A 26,962-nucleotide genomic window follows, 5' to 3' on the forward strand; every position below is an offset into this window, starting at 1 on the left:
TCCATGCACACTTCTACATTTGTCCAGAACTATTCTCTCACTCTTCTAGCACGATCTTGCGTTGGCGCATACACACACACAATCGCCCACATTTGTATTCCAACTTTCAACTTTACCCACACAATCCTTGACCCAACTGATCCATACTGTCTTATTCTCTTCTTCCATCTTTTACTCACAACTATACATACTCCTTCCTTTGCCCTCTCATTCTCACCTACTCCTGCACATATACCCCATCCATACTCCCATTCTCTCACACTTTCTCCTCCCCATTTTGTTTCAGTTATTCCACATACATCCATTTTCGCACCCTCAAGCACCTGGACAATCTCTTTCTCTTTCACCTCATCATTCGCTCCTCTTACATTCCTTGTACCCATTACTAAGTCCTTTGTCCGGTCCTGAGTCGTCATCGTTTGGTCAGTCCTTGTCCGAGGCTTGTTGTTCATTTTTTTAGTTAGTTGTTTTCCGGGGAGGGGCAATAACCCTCCGCCAATTCTTTAAGTCGCCTTTTACGACAAGCAGGGATACTGGGGGAGTATTCTTGAAAAAAAACCTACCCCCAGGGGTAGGGGTAGGTCTTCTTAGTGTAATAGGAAAAATATATGGTTGGATGCTTATTGACAGAGGGAAATAACAGAGGACTTAGCTGGAGATGAACAGGGAGGTTTTAGGAAGGGAAGATGTGGTGTAGATCAGATATTCATTCCTAGGTCTTTAGTGGAAAAGTTTCTAGAGAAGGGAAAGAAGTTGTGTGTGGCCTTCATGGATTTGGAGTAAGAATATGACAGGCTGGATAGACAATGATTGTGGAACATATTAAGAATGTATGAAGTAAATGAGAAGTTGATGAATGCCGTGTAGAGTATGTATGAGGGTGCCACTGTTGCAGTGCTTGTGGACAGCAACTAAGTGATTTTTTTATTTGAATGTTGGATTGAACCAGGGATGTGTCACGTATCCATGGTTGTTCAATCTGTATATGGATGGGGTTAGGAAAGAGATAAAAGGTTGGGCAGTGAATGTTGGAGCCGCCCTAATGAGAGAGGGAAGTGTGTGAAAAGTCCCTGTACTGTTGACTGCAGATGATGCTGTGTTGTTAAATGAAGACGACGGGGAGCTGCAAGGCTTGGTGAATAAGTTTTAAGACAGTTTGTAAGAAACGGAATCTAAAGATGGATGTAGGGAATAGTAAAATTATGGTCTTCGTGAGAAATGAAGTTACTGAATGTACGGTGACGTTGTTTGAGGAGGAAGTGGAAAATGTGAGGGTTTTTTCTATACTTGGGTAGTTAGATGAGTCAGGATGGAAGTTTAGAGGGTGAAGTGCTTGAATGGGGAGAACAAGGAAGAATCATTGCTGGTTCTTTGAGAACAGTGATATGAAACAGGGAAGTGAGCATAGAAGTGAAAAAGTTACTGCATGACAGAATTGTGATCCCAACTCTAACGTATGGAAGTGAAGCTTGGACCTTGTTGGAAGGACACAAGTAAAGAGTGAGAGCAGTGGAAATGAGTTCTTTGAGGGGAACATTTGGAGTCGCGTAGCGGGGCAGGCTGGCAGGTGTGGGGGCGGGGAGCGTATTGGTGTAGATGTGGATGTGGTGGGGAGCTTTGGGGGAGGGACGCATCGGGGTGGTTTGGTCGTATGGAGGGGGAGGAGATCAGGAGACTGTGTGAGTGGGGTGAGGGGGAGAGTGTGTGTGGGTGGTGTGGGGGGGAGGGGTGTGAGAGAGGGGGTGTGTGAGCTGGGAGCAGAGGAGTAAAATGCCGTGGGACAGGGCGACATGGAGGTGATTTGTTAGTACCTACCCCGTATGGGATTAAGGCATCTGGCAATAGATAGATAGACTAAGCCTGATGATGGAACAAGTTGTTTCTGAAATGTCACAGTAAAGATATGGACCTTATCCCTGGTTCATTTATTCATATATATATATATATATATATATATATATATATATATATATATATATATATATAGTATAGTATAGATAGATAGATACAGATAATATCAAAATATAAATTGATCAAGGGGTCACGCAGGCTATAATTTTCAGCATTGCGAAAGTTTATGATGAAATTTCATTATAACTTCTGAATCATGCATTTTCTGGTATTGAATCACATATGCAAAATTGTGAGGGAGATTTAAATGTTTTTTCTGGCAAATTTTGGTATGTTTCCGACCTAATCAAAGCGCAGGGGATGGCACCAACTAGTGCGGTCTTCACTTTAGGCCGCCAAGGGGGAGGGGGAGGGGGAATGCCTGCTAGGCCTAACTCTGCAACTACTGCAGTTAATATAGAGTGATGGGTTTCTTTTTTTAACACTCTCATTGGAATTATTGCCTTTGTGTGAATCACTCTTCCCACAACTCAGTTCATATACCAAATAAATTTTGTTGAATATGTAAATTGGTTCGGTTAAGCGAGGGTTGTCTTCTTTGCATCAGGAAATCGTAACTGATGTTCAGCAAAAACTTGCAATAGAAACTATTGTTGCTAGTTTTGCGTGATCTTGTCTTTGTACTCCTCAACTAGAGCTACAGTCCACTCGGTATTGTTGTTCATCACACAAAGTCCTGCAGTGATTTCCTGTGCCATAATGTATTTGTCAATGGCGGGCCAGGGCTTTGGATCTTCTGCTAGGAATGATTTCCTGATTTTCATCGTATCTAAGAATTTGTGGGATGCTTGAGTTGCGAGATCTCCAATGATAACTTTCCCTTGTGGTGCTAGAATACATCTGAGAGGGTCACTGCTGCCCTGTTTGGTCCTCTTGCCTTTGATGATCCTACGCTTTTCTTCCACAAACAAAATCATGATTGAAAAGCACCAGAGGGATCAGCTCTTTAGACTGGTACAGTCGACAACAGAAGTTCGTCCCATGGCACGTGGTGTGGTGGGAGGGATTTTGTCTGGCAATAATGTGCTGGTCCTTTCCCCGCCCCCTTCCCCTCGTGCTCCTCCTCCTAATCAGTCTCAAGGCTTCGTTCTTACCATTATGAATACCGTTATCGGAGGTAGCATCAGGGTTGGTAATGGTTATACCCTGTGAAACACTGAACCTAGACATCCAGAATGTAACAGTGATGATGCACGGTAAAGACATATTACAATGGGCAATTTTGGATAGAGTAATTCCATGGTCGTAAAAGAGGATAGTGAACTCTCCGATTCATTGGTATGGGGACTAAACAAATCTTACAAGTAATGTTTACCTCCTTTTATTTCACCTTTTCATAAACATGTCACCCAATAAAATGAACATCATTACTGCTATCGAACTCAACAGCACAGTTCATAACCACATTAACCCGAGATGTCCCGTCGACGTATGGGTACGTTGCAACATTTTGCATTTGCCAGTCCCAACGACGTACTGGTACGTCGTGTAATTACAAGGACCCTAATTTGCACAAGTTTTAAATTTTCATGCTTGATTTTTCGTACGTATACACAGGACACCTTCCTCTATTCCTCTACAAGATGCCAAGCAGGGACAATGCCTTACACCGCATAACCTCCCCCCCCCCGCATGCCATTGTCTCGGGAATTCACATGTTACCAGTGACCTGGCCAATAAAGACATTCAGGGCCAGAGTGATTCCCCAATCGATGACAATGTGGAGGACAAAGTTTACATAGCATTAGAGAAAGAATCAGTCAGAAATGATGATCAGGTAATGTGGCAAAAGAAGGTCAGGTATGTTGATAAGTTAGTGAAACAATGCTTATAATGCCTATATTACTGTTTGAAAACCAATATACTCTCGTACTACATATAAATTCGTACCAAGTAAATAAATAAATACCATTTATGAGTGGTGTGAAATAGTTACCCTCCCATAGAACTCGTTTTCTTTGGTGCCAGCCTGTTAGAAAACCCAGTCAGGTAAGGAGGTACTGCTACCTGGATCGAGTATTTTAAACCTCAGGTGAGCGATTTCTTTATGAAATTTCTGTTTTTCACCAAAAGTGGAGGTTTTAGCCCCCAATATTTTTTTCGAAAATACCTCGGGATTGGGGGGTGTCAGAGGTGCAAAATAGCTCGGGACGTGACGGGTTAATGTCTATATCAGTAACAACAATTTAAATCTAAATACAGTGAACAATGTATAGTGCATACAAGAAATCATAAGGTGTCTACTATAAAGGCATGCAATGCCTTCAGAAATCATAAGAATACACAATATACCCAAAACAATAACAGTTGTAGCTTATTCCCACTAATACCCACTCCATCCTCCCCCGTTATCAATAACATCCTGAAGCCCGTGCAGAATCGAAGCAACTGTGCTGTAGATTACGTGTGGGTTTCCTCTCATTCGTTCCCACTCGTTTTTGGTGTGAAGGAGGAGCTGATGAGAACTTCTTTCCTGTCCCGGTTCCCATGCTCTAACAATGTTACCCCAGCAATTTTATATGGGGTTCAGGTCACAGCCCTTGCTTGGCCACACCAACAGGTAGATGTCTCTTTAATCTTCAAACCAACAGCATATGTGACGGGTGATGTGAACTGAGCAGTTATCCTGTTATGCGGTTATATTACAGAGTAGCCTGTATATACATATTGAAATATTCATTTATTTATTTCCATATATATAGGGAGATCAACTGCGGGCTGTTACACTACCAGACACTAGTGGAATGGTTCATTATTAATTACATGCACAAACAGAATCCTCTCTGGGTAGGGTAGGGCCATAGCTCGGACCGTGGGCACCATTATTTCCTTTAAGATTTCAAGGTAAGTTGCAGCGTTAAACCGGCCCTCAATTTCCGTCAGCTCACCTACGCTGTATAGATGTATCCAGGCCCACACATTGCAGGTCACATGACCACTTCGTGCGACCTCGTAGATGTTTTCACTAGCGTATCTGGTGCCCCGTCATCGATAACAATGGGGTGGTCCATGTGTTGTGGAACAAAAGGTTTTTTCATCAGCAAAACTAACTCTTCCCCAGAAGTCCAGTTCCTTGTTAACATACGTCTCTGCAAACCTGAGACGATTAATGCGGTGTTACTCTGTCAGTTTTTCTTTCTGTGCAGGAATTCTGTGTTGCAGCCCCTTTCCCTCAGGCGACGGCGCACCGTATCACTCGATACTCCGAGGCGAAGAGTGTCCCTGATAGCCATAGCATTTGTTAACGGCGTTCTTGTTGCTTGCTCTACGATTCTGTTGTCGTCCTCAGGTGTTGTCGTCCTAAGCGCCCCCGACCTTGCATGATCGTTTAGATTGCCTTCTTCTCTCCAACGTATCCACCACATATTAACGGTTTTGTGGGTTACTCCTAATTCTTGACATATTGCAGCCATAGAGTGCCCAGCTTCTTTCATACCTACAATACGCCTTCGAAGGGCAATCTTGTCGTGGGTTTGGGCCATGTCCTTGGATCTTATTAGACAAGGTTAAGGTTGTCTGGTGTTCTGTGCACAACTGTGGCAGACCATGGGAGGCCCCGACGACTACACATAAGTTGGGGGTAGGTATTAGTGTTCAATGCTTCACGAGGCATAATCATACCTGATAATACCTCCGATACCCGAATTCATAATGGTCCGCATAAAGCCTCAAGACTGATTAGGAGGAGGAGCAAGAGGGGATGGGGGGGGGAAAGGACCAGCGCATTATTGCCAGACAAAATCTCTCCCACCACACCACGTGCCATGGGATGAACTTCTGCTGTCGACTGTACCAAAGATGAGCCCCCAGTTTCATCTCCAGAGCTTCTCTGATGATCTTGTTTGGGTATGCATGAGCCTTTTCAAGAAAAGAAGGCCCTCACTGGCACATGCCACGGCATTCGGCGCACTAAACCATGCCCTCATTTAGACCCAACACCAAAGAGAGTCAGCTCCTTCAAGGCTTCCTTCTCCTTCTTGGGGAGCTTGAACTGGCTATGAAAGAGCCAAACTTAGATGAAATAGATGCCTTTCGATATCCACAGGGCATGATCTATGGGACCTGGTGTTTTAAAGCTGATTTTCCTCCCCTCAATCTCTTGGATGGCAAGAAACAGGAGGGCGTGTTACAAAAACTCCCTGTAATCATCCCGGACTCTTCCCTTCCTCAGTATGCCGAGAGCAGAATCTAACAGCTCATCTCTTTCTTCCTCTGGGATGTTTTCACTACCAGCAGCTTCATATTTGCCGTTTGAAAAGCGGAACTTCGGAGCCAGAAGTAGCAACAAAGTACGCTCGAAAGGCAGCTCGATGTACCAGTTCCTTGAGGTGGTGCATGAATGCAAAGTAAAATAAGTCTTTCTCGTGTTTCTGCTCAAGGACCACACATGCCTCAGTTTGAAATCTGGTGTTAGAAGCCGTAGTGTTGAATCACATTCTGACCACTTGATGTATGATTCCCCATCACTCTAGCTCAGCTACGATAGCTGCAGCCTGGGCCTTTTCAATCTCAGCTTGAATGAAGAGAGAAACCTGTACTTCACACGGGAAAAATCATCCAATATATGGATTGCTGGATGACCCAGCTGGAATCTTGGGAACGAGTAGCTGGATAGCGTCCTTGTTTGAGATGAGAACGGGCAGTTGGTTCACAGTTTCATGGTCCATCAGGTCATCAAGCAGCTTACCATCCCAGTGAACGACAAGTGGTCCGTTAAGGGAAATCTCTCCTTGATTGTGAGAGCAGCTGCCGACTGATGTCTCTCTCTGAACCATTTGATGCTGGGCAGGCTGATGGCGTACTCCGACACGTAGTGGCCGATGATTTTGGCCATCTCTGCAAGGATGTATGAAGCTCTACTATCACTGACATTCGTTCTGTCAAGAGCAGCAGCGACACTAGGGTTCATGACCAACTTTGACATGTCTAGTCATTTTGGAGGCAGTGTGCTTGTACTGGGCTCACCATCATCAGCACTCTCAGCTTTGCTAATGTCTTCAGTACTAGAGGAAGAGGACTCCAATTGGCCTGAGTGGTCGCCTCAGTTACCTAAAAAATGATGCATTCACTGTACTTTTCATACTTCAATCTCTTCTGCATGAGAGCCTGGTCTTGCTGAACCAAAGCAAGGTCAATGCCTGCCATGGACCCTCTCCATCCTGGTTCACGCTGAGCAATTCCTTATTCTCGGAATGCTCATGAGGTTGAGAGCACTTTCATGGGCAATGTCAAACAGATACTGCATCAACAATCTGAAGTCCTCTTCATTTTTCAGCTGTTATCTGCCATGCCTCTTGAAGTTCTTCTTTAGGTTTTGCCACTTTGCGTAGATCTTCTACTTCTCCATTGAATGGTCTATCCTCTTCGTGGGGATACGGGCATGTTCGTATAATTCTTTGGCTTGAATCACGACTTGCCGGTCAGCTTCTGTTAGAGGCATCTTTTGGTTCAGGTCGAGATGGAGAAAAGTAGATAGAACCCCATTTGAGGGCCGTTTAATATCAAGCAGCTTATCCTGCCAGTGCTCCAATATGTATGGAGGCTCCCACTTCTTTAGTTTCGATTAATTGTTCATAATAACAATTGACTTACTGCAAGACTTGAGAAAAAAAATTATTATGTATAAGCACCAATATGCGATGTCACAACACTCTTCCCATAAACGTTAAATCAGGTTGTCCGGCCGATCAAGGTTTCTCTGTATATATATATATATATATATATATATATATATATATATATATATATATATATATATATATATATATATATATATATATATATATATAAGTAAACCCTCGATATAACAAACCAATTGGCAGGAGGGGTGGGTCGTTATATCTGAAAGTTACTAAATCGGACGGTCGTTATTAAACCTCGTCGAGATTTTCCATGGGAAATCATTGCTTGTGGTACAATTCCTTCCCCTTCTTATCAGCCTCCACTGCTTTCATAGCCTCGTTCCCATTCTCCTTCCCCTTGATGAGGTCATGGACTGCCAATTTCTTGAGGTCGTACTTATTCCGCAGTTGACTTCAAGCAGCCCCTTCCTTAAACTCCTTATTAATTTGAAAATTTTCAGTCAGGAAGAGAATCTTCCTCTTCCCCTTGCCTGAGGAAGCAGGACTCGTTGATTTAGATGCCATACTTGCCGTTGGTTGGAAGTGTTGGTAGGTCACACGTGGCATGAGAAGTCACACACATGAGAAAGGTAAGGCAGGAGAGAAACAGATAAAGCGAGTACAATGCACAGACTGAGAAAGACCCAGCACTAAAAGGGTTGAGGCGTGCAGGCTAGCTAGCCTACATGATTCGTCATGCAGGCGCTCCCTCAGGGGTGAGTCATGGGAGTCGGAAGCATGCGAACTTCCACTGCATACACTGACCATACTGTAGGTCACTACATCCGGCGGAAGTTCATTTAAGGAACGCAATACCTTTCCACTAGATCACATGGAAATTTACAGTGTTATGCAGTGTTAAGAAATTATAATTCAGAGTGCAAAGCATTAAGTGCAGAGAGCAACATTAGAGTGCTGCAACTGGCGTGGCACAAATAAGAACAGAATGTGCAGTGTTAAACAATTATAGTTCACTGTGCAAAGGATTAAGTGCAGCACAACACTGGATTACTGTGCGTGCTTCAAGAGCACTTTCACCACTGTCAGAGCCTTAGAGGAGGTGGGTTAATCTTCGTGGCGGCCACGGACGTGTTGTAAGTACCCTGTACTAAATATTTTCCATACTTCTAATTCCTCATTCTCTGGTTCCATTTCATTTATTTCATGCTTTCTGTCCCTTATTTGTGTGAATAGGTCTTAAATAGGTGCTGTGCATGTCCGGTAGGGAGTTATTTAGGTTGTTTTCAAAGTTAGGTTGGGTTAGGGTCCATAAGTACCTGTCCGAGGGTCATTTTCCTAAGTCCCGGACAAACCCAAGTCCCTGACATGCCTTTGGCTCTCTTACGTCGGATCTTGGAGGGATATATATATATATATATATATATATATATATATATATATATATATATATATATATATATATATATAACACCATCATCAGCTGTTTGAGTGTCAACTGCAGGAATGGGCTATCCCGACCAAAGTGGGGACGATACAGCCTATGTATCTCCACGAAGTGGGGACGATACAGCCTATGTATCTCTACCAAGTGGCTTAGGCCGTCTAGCAGAGATTGTATGTAGGGTGAGAATTGGTTGTAAGTGTGATTGTAGTGTTGGAGTGGTTTTGGATGTGTGTGTAGTCTGTGAACAAAGTGTAATCGGCCCGCACAAGCCGACTGGGCGCAAGCATACTTTATTGCATGTGACACTGGTTCAGCCACAGTACCCCTCTTGTCCGCGAAAGCAGTACGTGGCCGGAAGAACGCTCCCAAAATTTATTACCCTGGTGGGGAGCGAACCCTCGTTCTCCCATGTACGAAAAAACACACTTTACCACAGAGACTCCATATATATCTATATCTATATCTATCTGTCTATCTATCTATCTGTCTGTCTATCTATCTGTCTATCTATCTATCTACCTATCTGTCTCTCTCTCTCTCTCTCTCTCTCTCTCTCTCTCTCTCTCTCTATATATATATATATATATATATATGTGTGTGTGTGTGTGTGTGTGTGTGTGTGTGTGTGTGTGTAAGAGAATAGACCTACAAACACATAAATGCTGCATATGTATATATTTACATACATACATATTTACATACATACATACATATCCTCACAAGCATATATATTCATATGAATTGATATCTACCCTTCCAAGGTTTACTAATGCGTACTAGCTTTTAAAAAAATACTCCTGAATCAATACACAAAGGAGATAATAGGATTAGGCTATCTATCTTCTAGTGATAAATCAGTTCAGTTTATGCATTTCATTATTTAAATTCACATCAAGGGACTCCGAGTTCTCGCATATGCTGGTTTCAATGGTGTTTCTAATCTTAAGTGATTTGTAAAACAAGAGAGAGGAGTAATAAGCCCAGTGAATACAGTGATTATCATCTCTGGTATATACGGTTGGAGTACCGTCCTTTCTTACTTGTGTTATTGACTGCAGCAGCATTTTGTGTGTGTGTGTGTGTGTGTGTGTGTGTGTGTGTGTGTGTGTGTGTGTGTGTGTGTGTGTCAGACGTAAATCACATTACATTCTTTACATGGTAATGTATAAGTACAGATGGGTCTCACAATATGTTGGATCTCAGTATGCAAAACACCTAATATGAGTACTCGAGTCATGAAAAAATAAATTTTTTAACATACAAAATGTAATTCGAAAATGCAAATCCGCTATTTGAAAGCATTGGAAAAACGGTGTTCCCGCTCAAAATGGTAGAGTCCGAAGCCACGACCAGATGGTTGATCAGTTTCCCACCCTTTCCCTCCCTCGCGGTGTCACTCAGGTCTCACGATTCAGTCTGTGACTGCCGGCGCCACGCTCGAATTTTGTGGTGTTTTTAGCATTGTACAAGAATCGCTCTTGCTCACCTGTTACATCATGGTCCCACCACTGCATTCCAAGAATAAGAGGATTACTTTGGAGCAGAAAGTAAAGGTTAAAGAGTTGAATAATCAAGGTAAAAGGAATTAAAACATTGGGTATGAACTTGGTTTAGATGAATCAACAGTTATGAACATTCTCAAGAACAAGGAGGATATTTTACAAACTGTTAAGGCTTGTTGAGGTCAGCAAGTGAACTTGCACAGAAATGTTGCTAATCCCGCAATTATACAAATGGAGTGCTACCGAGCTTACTACCTTCACTGATTTATATATATATATATATATATATATATATATATATATATATATATATATATATATATATATATATATATATATATATATATATAATAGACCAGAGGAGGGAAAAACAAACGAATGAAAAAAATTATCCATAGGCCTACACCAGATCACAGGTGTCCTCAGTTCATAAAAAATCTGTAGCAGTTGGATTTGAACAGATGTAGGTTGAAGTTTAAGTGGAAACCAACCTGGGGAAGCGAGTTCTAAAGACACGCATTTCGGGGAATAAAACAATTCTGATAGGCAGAAGTTCCGCAATATGGCAGTGTGACAGTCCAGTCATGAGCACAACCAAATGCCCATGAAGCGCGAGGGAAGGCATGGAGAGGTTGCACAATGGATGCAACTTCGTCTGAGCATTACCTGTAAAAGTGTATGTATAATAATACAAGGGAGGCAACATTCCTTCTTCCTTGAAGGGGAGGTAGTTCATTTGTGATAGTAGGGTTATTAATGATTGTAACATCTTTGTTCCGAATATTGTCGAGTTGTTTTAGTGCAACCTCTCCATATCCATTCCACATGAGTGAGCGATATTTCAGCTGAGAGCATACATGATTTATCAATAATTATAGCTACCTGCTTATCAGTGAAGAAGTTATGGACTGTGTACAACAATTCAAGCTTCTTTGAAGCGATTTTAGCAAGTGATCTAACATAATGGTGGAGAATTGGAAAATGTGAGTACGTTTAAGTACTTGGGTAGTGTGATGAGTAAGGATGGAGGTTTGGAGGGTGAAGTGCTTGAAAGGGTACAGCAGGGAAGAAAGGTTGCTGGTTCTTTGAAAGCAGTGTTAAGAAACAGGGAAGTGAGGATGGAAGTGAAAAAGTTACTACATGACAGTATTGTGATACCAACTCTAACGTATGGAAGTGAAGCTTGGACGTTGTTGGAAGGACACAAGTCAAGAGTGAGAGCAGTGGAAATAAGTTATTTAAGAGGAGCCTGTGGAGTCACATGGAGAGACAGGCTGACGAATGAGGATATAAAAGAGCGTTGTGGTGTGGATGTGGATGTGATAGGAAGTGTTATGAGGAACACACTGAGGTGGTTTGGTCATGTGGAGAGGATGGAGGGTGAAAGACTGACGAAGAGAGTGTATGTGAGTGAGGTGGAGGGAGGAAGAGGGAGGGGGAGGCCGAGGATGAGATGGAGGGATGGGGTGGAGAGGTATATGAGAGAGGGGGGTGTGAGTTGGGAGCAGGGCAGTGAAATGGCGGGGGACAGGACGACGGGGATGCGATTTGTTTGTGGCCACCCAAACGGGATTGAGGCGTCTGGCAGTAGATAGACAGATAGATAGATCTAACATAAGAGATCCAGTTGAGGGTATTGTTAAGTGAAACACCGATAATTTCAATATTTTATGAGATAGGAACATGAGTAGCACTGAAGGAAATATAGGAATCAGGCACTATCCGTCTATTCATAAACTGTACAAATTTCGTTTTACTAGCATTAAGTGAGACAACGTTATTTTGTCCCCATTCAGTGATCTTCAGTAAGTCTTGACTTATGCCGATTGCTGTACTGAGTTGCTAGTCAGAGATAATGAACGTCGGGAATGAGTGTTTATGAATGAACTGTGAAGTGTTGAGTCATCTGCATATGAATGGATGGGATTATGGGTGATAGATTAAAGATCATTAATATGAATCTGGAATAGGGTTGGAGCCAGAACTTACCCTTGTGGCATGGCGACAACAATCAAGTGGAAATTGGAATATAAATCATCTACCTTTGCTCTTATCTTTCCGTTGCTGAGATATGAAGAAATCAGTGGAACAAAAGATGTTAGGCCATAGCAAAGGAGTTTGGACAGCAGGGAATGGTGCCACACTCTGTCAAAATCTTTAGAAATATCAAGGGTTGCTGGGTGAGTTTCTCCATGTTGGTCAATTGACTGATGGATTGTATGAGTCAGGAGATTAGGTACATCAATTGTGGATCCTTCATGGTGAAAACCATATCACAAATTAAGTTTTTGGATTCAAGGTCTTTAACTATGTGCTTTTTAATTACAATAACAAATACTTTGTCAAGAGAAGATGTGATAGCTATTTGTCTGTACTCAGAGGGGTCAGAGGAACTTCGTTTTTTTTTCGGAAATGATTGGATTATTGGCTTCTTTCCGAGAATCAGGGAATGGAGAAGTACGTATACATAGTGATAATAATTTAGACAGAAAAGGAACAAGTTCTGCAGAACACTTTAACAAATGGAGGAAATTCTTCTGGACCTGGAGCTTTGTTGGTTGGTAAATTGTCTAGGATGGATTGTACATACATAGTTTGTATCTAAGTGGACCATTTTCTGGAGAGCCAAATTCTAGTACCGGAACATTCTGGCTGACTTTCTCTAAAGCAGAAGTACTAGCAAATGTATTGGCAGGCATGTTTTTACTTTTTCAGCAAAGTCTTCCTTAAAATGATAGTAATGAGGAAGTGTTGTAAATAACAAAGATAGTGTGAGATGTCGACCGTATACATTTATTTCCATTAATTCAATGGTTTCTAATATGCGAAATTTCAAATATGTGGCGCATTATGTCTACCATATTCTCACATATTGGGAGACCCAACTGTACAACCCATTGAATTTTTCGATAAGTTTTTAAGCAATTTTTATTTCCATTATAACTGTACTGCTAAAACAAAGAATTGACATTTGGAATATTTATCAAATAAAGAACCTGGAAACTTTCTTATTGTAAGATAAAATCAAGAAGTTCTTCATATCACTGGGAGGCAGTGAAACAGTTCTACAGAATATTATTACTAGCTTGGTTAAACACTTACATTAGGTGAGGGGGGGGGGGAGAACACGTTCCTCCCTGGTCACGGTGAAAACGGGGATTTTCACAGGTCTCATCTTCCTTAACTCTTGGCTCTAGTGGAGGTATACAAATAAGTAAAATTTCGTTTTCTTAGGTAAAAAAATGACTATTACCCATTTTGACATCTACCTGTAATTACCATGCTACCCAATTGTTAATGTTATCCTTTTGTTGTTGTTGTTCACTTCAGCTAATATGAGTTAAAATAAACTCCCACCTACACCACCTCACTACACCATCCTCCCACCTACATCACTCTCTCATTGTACTGTCTCACCTATATCAGCTACCCATCTACACCTTTCGCCTGTAGCTTACTAGCCTCAAAAGCTTACCTCCTACTCTAGGAACCTCGACTATGAAGCAAGCCTAGAATATTGGGCAACCCTGCCCCCACACTCTAACCACTGCAGTAAAAGATTTTTCCTAAAATATAATAGGAGAGGAGGTCTACCTTGTTAAAAAAAAAAAAAAAAAAAAAATCCTTTTCTTAGTAAATAAAAATTCAGGCCGTTTGCTGACGCCAAGCACACACACACACACACACACACACACACACACACACACACACACACACACACACACACACATTCCAATATCTATCAAACCTTTAATCCAATTGACAGATACGTCTATAGATAGATAGACGGATAGATACACTACTTATCTATCTATCTACATACTTTTTTCTACCAAAACTTTCATGGATAAAGAAGTTTCTGCTGTAAGTGCCAAAACCAACATACAATAACATTATATCTACGACCAGACCAATGTTGTAGCAAATGGGTGGCTTGAGGGGCAGCTTGCTCGTCATGAAGAAATTTGGGGGAAAATTTCTGGCATCCTACAATTTGTTGAGAGAGAGAGAGAGAGATTCCATAAACGAGATATACGAGTATGCAGCACAGGTTTGGTTCATATAGGTTTGGTTACATTTTTCCTATTGTTATTTGGCGTCAGTACACCGTCACGTCATTATGAGATAAAACCTTGCTCTTCTTTCCATTTTGACGTTCATCCTTTCTTTATGATTTTATATGTAGTTCTCATGGAATTTTAGGCTGTTACCTCCACAAAGTAAACACACTCGTCCCACTCTCGGTTCAAATTCTGAATCAGCCCTCACATGACCTGACGATGTCACACGGTCCCGCTGCCAAGCCAGCTAATGCAGGGTTGTCAATGGGTATTCTTCATTACCAAATCTGCACTAATTTGGTGATGAAAAATCTGTTTGATAATGAATCAGCAAGATTCATTACCAAACGGGTTATTCAAATGTATGAAGAAACAGAGGATGGAGATGGATTGTCTGCGATAATTAATCTGCTAGCCTACATAGCGTGAAAATAATCAACATGATGCTAATTACAAGGTGAAATTTCCATTTGCATAATTAGTGAGGAATAAATGCCTGCTTTAAGAATTTGGTAATAAAAAGTTAAATTTGGTAATGAAAATCGAGGATTTGGGCAAAGTGGCCGAGTTAGATCTGGCAACCCTTAATTGACGGGTCGTCAGTTACTCAGTTGCCTTGGAGCAGCGGTAAGCTGTACATGGGTCTCTCATCAGTCTCTCCTCGTGCACGAAGCTCAGATGTGTGGCTTTTTTAAACATGCCATCCAAATGTGCAGTACTCGGTTGTATTTCATCCTATAAACGTCACACTGGCATAATTTTTCATAGATTTCCTCAAAATGAAGATCTTTGAAGAAAGTGGGTTTCACTTTGCAAAATTAAAACATCAGTCCAAAGAGTGCACGAATTTGCCAAATACTTTTTAAAGACAGTGATTGAGAGAAATCAAAAATATGAATTGATTTGCCTTCCAGTACCCAAGAAACTAAGAAAATGCAAAAATGTAGGATGAGCATTTACATAAGGCTGTAAAATGTTTACAACGTGAAAATGAAAGTTTAATATGTTTCGTTGTTCCTGTCATACATAATCATTAACACTTTTGGCAGCCCTAGTAACTCCACTGCAGAGTGTAGGCTTCCCCCAACCGTCTTCACTCATCCCTGGCAGTTGCTAGTCTATTCGAGCTTGCACTTACAGAGAAAGAGAATGAGTTGCTCTCTCTCTCTCTCTCTCTCTCACTCTCTTTATATATATATATATATATATATATATATATATATATATATATATATATATATATATATATATATATATGTGTGTGTGTGTGTATATATATATATATATATATATATATATATATATATATATATATATATGGTTGGTGGGGGCGCTCACCATCCACTCACTCGATGTCATGCTGCTTTTGGTGTCTGCCCTTTCCTTTCTTCCATTCTTCCTCTTCTGTCTTTCTTTCCTTCACTCTTTCCTTTTTCTTCTGCTTAAGGGTGACTTTACACTCCCTCTTCTGTCCTTCTTTCCTTCATTCTTTCCTCTTCCTTCTATCTATGGGTAATTCTACACTGACAAGCCAAATGGATTCCTGTACACAAGGAAACCATTTATTATTATTAGGCTGGGTGGTAACCATATAAACAAATTATGGTGCCTGGTCATTTAGTGGGTAATTAAGGTGTTCCAATCGGATTGAGCCTGTGTAGGTTTATATCCAAGGGTTGGTTGGGGTTTATTGCCCACGTAATGCCACTCAGGGATGAGTGAGGCTGGTCACTCATATTATCAGGACCAACTTGCCTAGCCCCGGGTTCCTACGCTCCTCATGGGGCGACATAGGTTTGGATGTTATATATATATATATATATATATATATATATATCATCATCAGCCGTTGAGGTCCACTGCAGGACCGGCCTATCCCCACCGAAGCAGGGACGATACAGCCAATGTATCTCTACCAAGTGGCTTAGGCTGTCTGGTAGAGACTGTATGTAGGGTGAGAAGTGCTTGTGAGTGTAATTGTAGTGTTGGAGTGGCTTTGGATGTGTGTGTAGTCTGTGAACCAAGTGTAATCGGCCCGCCTTAAGCCGACTGGGTGCAAGCATACTAGTATGCGACACTGGTTCAACCACAGCACCCCTTGTCTCCGCCAAAGTGGTCAGTGGCGTGGTGAACGCTTCCCAAAGTTTTTACAACTCTGGCGGGGAGGCGAACCCCCGCCCATCAGCGTGCGAGACGCACACTATATATATATATATATATATATATATATATATATATATATCATACCTGACTTACCTGCAATTCTACCTGATTTGCAAAGTTGCTGAAATATTCAGGCAGTTCATATGCTGTCTGAAATTTTCAGTCACATTTCAAAATTGCCGATCTATATATCAGTGCCACAGGACAGAGAGAGAGAGAGAGAGAGATGCTACCCTTAACTCTTCCATTTTCTATCACTACCACTACTTGTCACACTTGAGTTATCCCTTTACTTCTTTTCTCTCTGTGTGAGACTGTGTGACGTCATCCTTCTGCACATAGGATGACTGTTTATATTTCGGCTGTGATTATCCAATTTATGTTAGTCTTCTTCCCTGAGATTTATATGCTCCAGTACTGCAACAGCCAAGGGGAGATGGTTTGTGTTTACTATAAACAATTGTTTAGAAGAGATATGTTGTTAGATTCATACACAGTCAGAAACAACAGACGAGGCAAAAGAAAACAAGGACCCGGGATTCAAAACATAGATATTACTTAAACGTACGCTTGCAGAATCAGAAAGTCAAGAGGCCAGTGGGCTGGTATCAAGGATGAGGGCTAACACTCACGATCAGTTACTTGGAATTCAGAAGCTCAAATGATAGTGTTCACGAAACAACGGACAACCAAAGCATATATGAATAGATACAACTTGCCATTAAACATGGTTCATGGATGTTCACATAATCACAAATATTGAAAAAATCTGTCTCTTTGCCCCCCCCCCCCTCCATGCTCATGAAAATATTCTTTAAATCGCCACTGCGCCAGGTGCCTCAACCTCGTAAGAAGTGACCACGGATGAATCGCCAGTACACCACCCCGTCCTCTGCCATCTGGTTGCCCTTTCTCCAACTCAGTCCCTTTTCTCATACATCTCTTCAACCCATCTCGCCATCTCGTTCTCAGTCTACCCTCTCCACCTACCCCCTCCACCTCACTCATACTCTTCATATCCTTGTTATTACCCACCCCCGCCTCATTGTTACATGTTTCTCCTAATGCTTTCTCACACATCTACATCAACACTACAGGTCTTCCTCATTAAGTAGTTTGTCCGTCTTTTGAAGTAACTCCACCTGCTTCTCTCAGGTAACTTGTTTGCCTTGTGTTCCTCCAGTACTATCAAGCTTCACTTCCAAACGTTTAGGTAGAGATGATAATGCTGCCTTGCAGTGACTTTTTTACTTCCAGAATCATTTCCCTATTCCTTATTGCTACTGTCAATGAATGGGTAACCATTTTTCTCTCTGCTCTATAGTTCCATACACTTCACCCCCTTAACTTCTGTCCTTAATTATTACACTGCCTAGATATTTAAATAGCACCCACATTCTGTTTCCGCACTATCCAAACTGACTGTGCCTGCATGACTTCATTACAGAAAATGAAGAATGTGTTTATGCCTTGGAATATTTAGGCAGTGTGATTAACAAGGACAGAAACTTAAAGGATGACGTTCATGAAAAGGCATAGGATGGAGGAAAAGTTGCAGGCCCACTAAGAGGAAGAATAAGGAATAGAAAAATGAGCAAGGAAGAAAACAAGCACAGCAGAACTGTGTAGTCCTAAACAACAACAGGATTTTGAATGAAACCTGCAAGTTCACAATAAACACAATTACCATGGTTAGCTCTAACAAGACACAGGTCACCTGTAAAAGCCTGACGACACACCTGCAGTATTCTAATGGGGAAAACAATGCGTTAACAGGGTGCTGCCAACGGGAAATCCCACAGTGCTAAAATCTGGTAAGAGTCGAGGTCTATCATTGTGCAAAATTACACTCTCCTAGAGAGGAAAAAAAAAAAAAGGACTTTGCATATTTTTGTTGCCCCTCTCCAATGCTGGAGAGAATTCCCAGCATGCCTAAAATCTGATCTGGGTGCATGTCGAATACTGTGCAAAATCCCATTTTCTTGGGTAAACCCGTGGATTGCAAGCCACAGCTCAGGCTGGGTAGTGCCTCGTTTCGAGCCACAGCTTCGGCTGTGCATGCCTTGCATCACCGCTAAGTACTCCACCCCTATGCAAAGTTACGCATGGTGCTACGCAAAGGAAAAGAGAGAAGGAGATTTTTCCTTTTTACCAGAAGATGCCCTGGATGTTTTTCTCCAACTTTATGATAAACAAAAAGAACACAAATGATTTTTATTAATATTTCACTACTCCCCTACGTAAACTTATGCATGGCTCTACGCAAAGATGGGGAGAGAGAGATTTTTTTTTTTTTCCCCACCAGATGATGTCCTGGATGTTTATCTTCAAGTTTATAATAAACAAAAACTAGAAATACTCCTTTTTCCTTAATTTTTTGCGCACCATAGAGTGGCAAAAAAAAAAAAAAAAGGTAATTGCACAATCCACGGGTTAAAAAGGTATCACTTGACCATGCATATGGACACTGCTTGGGACCATTGGGGGTTCCTTCCCCACAAACGTGCACGGTGGCTTTCTGGGGATTTTCACCCTATCTAAAACCTGATCTGGGTAATTATGTACCACTGTACAAAACTTTGTTCCAAGGGGAAAAAAAAAAAAAATGGCTTCGCCTCCTGCAGGACTAGCTCCTAATGGAAGTGTACCCTGCCCAGTACTTGGTGCGGGTGGTGGTCTGCCATTGTGCAAAATTCTGCTTTCCTGGGTAAGAAGAAAAACATTTCATGTGTATGCAGTGCCAGAGACAACATCTAAAATCTGGTCCAGATGGAGGTCTTGCACTGTGTATAATTTCATTTTCCTAGGATCCCCTGGTCTTCGAGTTGCCAGGTAACAATTGCCTAAGATCCACTTCCTCCTCTCCATCCATGCTGGAAAAGTACTGTGTCTGCCCACTTTGAGAAATGGAAAGAACTCACAGCAGTGTAATGTATGAAGTGAAACTGTTTAAAAGACGCAAGTCGTGAGTGAGAGGGGTGTAAATGGGTTACATTAGGACAGCATGTGTTGTTACGTGGAGAGACAAAGAGACAATTGCCTTAATTCCATTTCTTCCTCTCCATCCATGCTGGAAAAATACTGTGTCTTGCCCACTTTGAGAAATGGAAAGAAATCACAGCAATGTAATGGATGGAAGTGAAGCTGTTTAAAAGATGCAAGTCATGAGTGAGAGGGGTGTAAATGGGTTACGTGAGGAAAGCATGTATTGTTACGTGGAGAGACAAAGAGACAAATGAAGACATGATATAGCGCTGTTGTGCCGATGTCGATATGATGGAAAACATTACAGTAAAAGTACTGTACCTTAAGATGGCTTGACCATGTGGAGAGAATGAATAATGAGAGAGTGACTCGGAGAAAGCACAGAATACGGAGGAGGGGAAGAGGGGAAGGGAAATGCAGAGAATAAGATGAAGGGACGGAGTGGAGAAGTATATGAATGAAGAGGTTGTGAGCTGGGGAGAGGAAAAACTGGTGGCAAAGGAAAATAAAATGGAGGTGATTCGTTTGTGGGGATCCCTTCCTTTATTAAGAATTATGGATACAGGCAAAGAGAGAGAGAGAGAGAGAGAGAGAGAGAGATCACATGGTGGGTCTAAGATAACTGGTGGCAGTCATCTAGCCCCAGTCAAAATCGATGTGGCAAACTGGCCACAGAAATAGGTAAAAAGACAAGTCGCCGCGGTCAACTCGCCGCGAAATTGAACATGTTTTTGTTTTTGATAAAATTGTGTTTGATATAATTAGTGTTCTAAAATTTCTTAATGAAATACTTTAGAGTATAAATAATAGAGGATACAAATGCAAAAATCTATGTTACTGGCAATTTATGGGTAATTCCCCTAAGGTATTCAGCCAAAATTCAGCTGTCAAAGTTACTGATAATTACTTTAATTCTTGCATCTACTTGTCTGCGTTTCTTTAACTTGACAGATGGGTTATGTCCTGCAATTAGCTGCTCATATTATAGATATTTTTCTCACTGAACATTTTTCAAGCCATCAATTAATTTCCAAACCATAAGATGTTGCATTTCAAGTTCATTTTGCAGCCTTCGGTGTGCAGCTTCTGCGTGATTGTTTGTCCTGTCATCGTCATTCAACAAGCGTCGATAAATACTCCAGACTTCCCGTGGAAAGAGTGGAGGACGCCTGCCATTACCCCTTCTGTTCCTTCTGCCAACACAGTTGTCCTTAAACCAGTCGGGAAGTACTTGAAGTTCATCTGAAAGCTCATCAGCAAGATTTTCGATTGCTTCGGTTGGAACAAATGCAAGTGCACTGATTATTTTAACTTTCAAAGCAAAATCTGCGTCATTATTATAATGTCTACAAAGTCCAAAAGATGTCAGTCTCTTGTACACATTTCGAGTACCATGAAGAAAGCATCCCCTAATTTCAGTGTTCGTGAAATGTTCCTGGAGACTTGAAATTTGCTGCTTCAAAATCGCAGTAGACTTTTCAGGATGGCATTCGGACTGAATTTCTAGAACCATGCAAAGTAATTTGGCATAGGTGGAAGGTAATTTGTTTGAAAACAGGACATACAAAACGTGATGCATTGCTGCAAAAATGGCACAGATCTGGGAAAAAAGGGAAGGCGTAATTTTAACCGTTCCATCGACAAAGCTTTTTGAATTCCTTCAGTAAAGCTGTATTTCTTTGCCTTCCGAATATAATTATTCTGCATAATGCGTCACCACTGTCAGCAAGAAGAAAATTTCCTGATTCATAAGTTTGAAAAGTACCATCAATTACCACGTCTAAGTTAGTAGGATTGGCAGGGTATGCAATGAGCTCGTTCCTTTTCCTTCGCACAAGTTTTCGTAGAAATCCTTGGTGGGCATGACCCCCTTGACATGCTTCCGTCAAATTATCTAAACATTCATTGATAACTTGATTCGTTTCTTCCACCGTTTCAGCAGCCTGGGATTTTAATTTCGTAATAGACTCTTCTCTTTCCACTTGAGCTGCGTCGGCAGCATGTGAATGAACGTTGATATTTTTTACCATCTCTCCATCCTTTACATGAATTCGTGCTTTGCATTGCCTCCTTCTTTCACATCTCCAAAACTGTATGGCATGATGAGCACCGACTCTGTCGGAAACATACATATATCCATCACTTGAATACGTAGTTTTTCCTCGCTGTGAGAGAATTGCTGATGCCATTCTCAAAGGGGTTTGAAGAAGAAAATAATTATCACTTTAAGCTCCCTTTAAGTAACAGGTACCAAATTGCATAATTATTAAGAGCTGCTTCATGTGCTGGTCCACATCAAACATTTGAGTCAGATGTCTGAGATGACCCGAATCAACATCCCTTGAGTCGGTCATCAGGAGATTCGTGTCTTATGAACCCAGCCATAGAACGTTAGGGGTTATATCAAAATGTGGCCACTGCGGCCAGTTGACCCATTGTCTCACAAGGTGGCCAAGGGATGGCAAAGCATGTTAAGTGTCCTCTGTGACTTGTGTTACAAACTGCACTGGTGGTAATGATGGTAATGATGAAAGTGATGATATATTTAATTTTTCAGGTGGAAGCGATATCATTTGGTAGCTAAAAGGTGGCAACATATATCAAGGCCCTTCTGTGACTTGTGTGAGAGGCTGCACACAGACAACACGACCAAGACCTACAACATACACCAGTGGTTTGTGAAGGAATCCCACTGTGTAACCAAAGATACCCCATGGATTAAGTCTTTTATTAACGGGTAGAGAGAGAGAGAGAGAGAGAGAGAGAGAGAGAGAGAGAGAGAGAACCCATTATTTCTTCAACGTGCAATAAAGAGAAAGCACCACGCATTTAAGTGTGGCACTCTTGTAAGCGGTTTGTGTGGGTGGTTATATTTATTTTATGTAAAAGGTAACGTATTGGACAAAGATCAGACATTCCGGTCTCTGCCGCCAAAAATTTCTTATCCATCCCACTAAGCGAACCCGATGGAACAGATCATTCATTCGTTGTTATTTATTTCCTTATTAAGTTACATAGTTATGTATCCGACTCGAGTGGTTACTGTGAAATTTCTTGTACTTAAATACTTAAATAGAATTGCTTATTAATAGATGTACCCTCATTCACACAACTACCTTTCGTTTTTCTGCCAAGACAATATTATGAAATTATATTTATGTGGAAAATGCAACAAAGGAAATAATTCCTGTTACGGAGAGTTGAGTACCGAAAAACTTTTACGACCTTTACGGACACTTCCTCTGTGGATAGACTAGACAGGTCGTTGTTTTTGGCCCAAACTTATGGACCCTTTCATTCGTTCATAGTTTTTTTCTTATTTGAATCATGCCAAAAACTTGGTAATTCTTTCCCTGAGGTCAGACACAATTTGCTCTGTCAAATTAATGGGCTTAGTATATAATAATAATAATGATAATAATACAAATACAAATAATAATAATAATAATAAAAATAAAAATAACAATAATAATAATAATAATAATAATAATAATAACTGTAATAAAAATTTCATTCGTTCATTCATCATTTAATCCACTGTTACCCCATGAGAAGCGTAGGGGCCCTGGGCTAGGTAAGATGGTCTTGACATTTAAGATGAAAGTGACAAGCCTTACTCATCCCTGAGTGGAATTACGGGAGCAATAAACTCCAAATATCCCTTGGATATAAACCTGCACCAGCTCAATCCAACTGAAGCCCCTTAATTACCCACTAAACCACCAGGCGCCATAATTTGGTTATATGGTTACCAACTAGCGTAGTAAATAGTTTCCTGGTGTACAAGAAACCATTTGGCTTGTCATGTAGTGTACAGTCACCCGTAGGTAGAAGAAAGAGGAAAGAATGAAGGAAAGGAAAACAGAAGAGAAAGGAAGAGAGGAAAGGGCAGGCCCCTGAGAGCAGAACTATATCGAGTGAGTGGATGGTGAGCGCCCCAATCTATCACAGAATAGTAATAATAATAATAATAATAATAATAATAATGAAAATAATAATAATAATAATAATAATAATAACAACAATTAACAGGTCATTTGTCCTAATGAATTATTACAGCAGCAGGCGGAGGCGCTCATCATCCACTCATTCCGTGCATTACTTTGGGTGATTCTACTGTACACTGGGTGACAAGTTATATATTTTTTTTTTTTATCCAGGACGCACTTACGACGCTGGATGTTCGCCATATAAATAACAGATAGACGCCTGGTGATCACGTGTGTTATGCTGCTCCATCCGGGTTTGATCCATCAGGGTTTGAATCCAAGGATTGGTTGGGATTTTATTGCTCACGTAGTGCCATCAGGGGCGAGTGGCTGGCAATTCTGGCTTTTATTGTCAGGACTGACCAGCCAAGCAAAGGATCGGATGAGGATGAATTTCTAAATTTCTATCCTACTAAATTATTATCATGAATTATAATCTTACCATTAATCTTACTAACTTGGCTTACTACATTTTTTTTTTGCCTGATTTTTGCCTAAATAGCTCATTGTTTTGCTGAATTATCTTACTAAATTATTGCCGTACTAAATTATTCTCTTATCGATTAATCTTACTAAATTATTTTCTTGGTAAACTATTATCGTACGACTCTCTTGCTATATTGTCGTATGATTCTTTGTTTAATTATTGTCGTTTGATTGTCTTCTTAAATTATTGTGGCATGATTGTTTTCGTACATTATTCTCGTATAAGTGTTTTGTTAAATTCTTGTCGTATGATTGCCTGCTAAATTGTTATGGTATGATTGTCTTGCTAAATTATTGTCGTAATATTGTCTTACAAAATTATTGTCCTATTATTATTTCGATAATAATTGTCGTATTACAGTTAGTGTAACCAATATCTGAGTATATTTAGCATGTAGGTCAACCCGTCTCCACGGATAGTACTAACATTGGCTTCCTTAACCACTTCAATCTGTTGATGTATTTCTGTATTAATCGTGCTGTCTCCAAACGAATTTAGTCAGCTCAAAACAGAGTTTGCAAACTAAAGGGCACTTTGGAGCTGCAGCCTGGGGGGCCCTCAGGAGGTACTTCTTTGATTTTCCCTGGAATGATAATTGCTCCCATGCCGGGAGCCATCTGAGTGTGCATTGCGCATTACGGAGGTCATTGTCTCGGGCATGGAAACATACAGTACATTCCTTTCTCATATCCTTTGACTAATGCAAGAAAGTCTTGGTTTAATCGCGCTTGTTCTAATGATGTCCGCAACAAGGAGAGGGCCTATAAAAGGTACTAGAGCCAAAACACCCCTGAATCACATCTTTTTTATGTTTCTGCCCGGAATTGTTCTAAGTCTGTTCTTCGCTCTGCTAAAAATAAGTTCATCCTTACTAAGTGCTCTCAACTCTCCAACTCGAATTCCTCCTGCTCCTTCTGGCACCTTGCCAAAAACCTTCCTAACAACTTTACCTCATCTTCCATCCCTCCTCTTTTCTACTCTGATGGTTCTGTAGCTATTTCTTCTACTGATAAAGCAGATCTCTTCGCTCAGACTTTCTCCTCCAAATTCACCTTAGACGATTCCGGTGCTGATCTTCCATCACTGCCCCCCTCTGTTTCCTCATGGCTGACATTAAAATTTCTTCAGCTGATGTATTTTCGGCCATCACAGGCCTCATTACTAACAAGGCATATGGGCCTGATGAACTCCATCCTGTTGTTCTGAAGAACTGTGCTTCTGTGCTTACACCCTGCCTAGGTAAACTCTTTCACCTTTGTCTTTCAACTTGTACTTTTCCTTCTTGCTGGAAATTTTGCTCTCATTTCCCCAGTCCCAAAGAAGGGTGACCATTCCCAACCCTCTAACTATCGTCCAATTGCTTTAACATCCAGTGTCTCAAAAGTTTTCGAGTCTATTCTTAAGAAAAAAATTTTAAAGCATCTTTCCTATCACAACCTTCTTTTTGATCATCAGTATGGGTTCCGTCAGGGACGCTTCACTGGCAACCTTCTCACCAACCTTTCAGACTCCTGGTCATCCTCCTTTCGGGACTTTGGCGAAAGCTTTGCCATCACAAAGGTTTTCGATCGAGTCTGGCATAAATCTTTAATTTCCGAACTGCCCTCTTACGGTTTCCCTCCTTCTATCTGTGCCTTCATCCATAGCTTCCTTCCTGGTCGTTCTATAGCTGCTGTTGCAGACGGCCATCGTTCTCCTAGATCTATGAACAGTGGTGTTGCTCAGGGCGCTGTCATATCACCAACTCTCTTCCTTTTATTCATCAATGACCTTCTAAGCTGTACATCTAACCCTATCCACTCGTATGCCGATGATTCCATCCTTCACCTTTCCATTCGGTACCCGCAACTTCCGTCTCAGCAGTTACTTCAGCATACGAGGGATGAGGCAGTGGCACACCTAATGTCTGGCTTGACTCGTATCTATGTCCGGGGTAAAAAATATTCTTGTTTTTAATGCATCAAAGACTCAGTTTTTGCACCTATCAACCCGACAAAATCTTCCACTGGAGTACCCACAAATGATTAATAATTTCCAGCTCAATCCTGCATCATCCTTGAACATGCTTGGGGTCTCATTCACTCGGGATTTATCTTGGAAAGATCATATTACTGTACATCTCTTGTAAAATCTGCTTCCAAGAGGTTAGGTGTGCTAAGCCGACTCCATAGCTTCTTTACCCCTGCACAGTTGTAGACTTTATACACGGGTTTTATTCGCCCCCTGTGTAGAGTACAATTCTCATGCGTGGGGAGGCTCGTCACATATAGCTCTTCTCAATAGGATGGAGTCCAAGGCTTTTCGTCTCATTAACTCATCCTCTTACTGGCTCCCTTCAACCTCTGTCTCTTCGCCGCACTATTGCCTCTTTATCTCTTTTCTTTCACTACATCAATGGTTACTGCTCCTCTAAACTGTCTGCTTGCATCCCTTCACCTTTACGACGGGTGGTGCCCTAGCAAAAAACTCTCATCCCTTTTCTGCCCAACTCTCTAATTCAAGAGTTAACCATTACTCCCAGTCCTTCATTTATGCAACAGGTCAGCTCTGGAACTGTCTCCCTCTGTCTGTATTTCCTGCTTCCTATGATCTCCAGTCACTCAAACGCAGTGTGTCCAGGCATCTCGAAATGAACGGATTTCTTCCCCGCGTGTCTTCCCCGCGTATATATATATATATATATATATATATATATATATATATATATATAGATATATATATATATATATATATATATATATATATATACTGTATATTCTCCTCAGTTCAGGAAACTCCCTAGCATGCTCCCCTAAGCTATTTATTTTGTTCATCACACCTTACTGCCCTCTCCTGTGT

At 41.2% G+C, this 26,962-nt stretch overlaps 1 protein-coding gene across 1 annotated transcript in view; it reads left to right on the forward strand.

Annotated features, from left to right (window-relative positions):
• Nucleotides 1–22,428, forward strand: part of LOC145406333 (alpha-(1,3)-fucosyltransferase C-like) — a 250,582-nt gene extending 228,154 nt beyond the window's left edge. Inside the window, exon 9 of the mRNA XM_080277497.1 lies at nucleotides 22,206–22,428. Within this exon, the coding sequence (XP_080133623.1) occupies nucleotides 22,206–22,389 (184 nt within the window). The 3' untranslated portion in view covers nucleotides 22,390–22,428. The remainder of the gene's footprint in view (nucleotides 1–22,205) is intronic.
• The last annotated feature ends 4,534 nt before the right edge of the window (nucleotides 22,429–26,962 follow it).

The sequence above is a fragment of the Coenobita brevimanus genome, chromosome 8, assembly GCF_032717465.1.
Source record: "Coenobita brevimanus isolate Jiangsu-jjx chromosome 8, ASM3271746v2, whole genome shotgun sequence".
In the NCBI taxonomy this organism is placed as follows: Eukaryota; Metazoa; Arthropoda; class Malacostraca; order Decapoda; family Coenobitidae; genus Coenobita; species Coenobita brevimanus.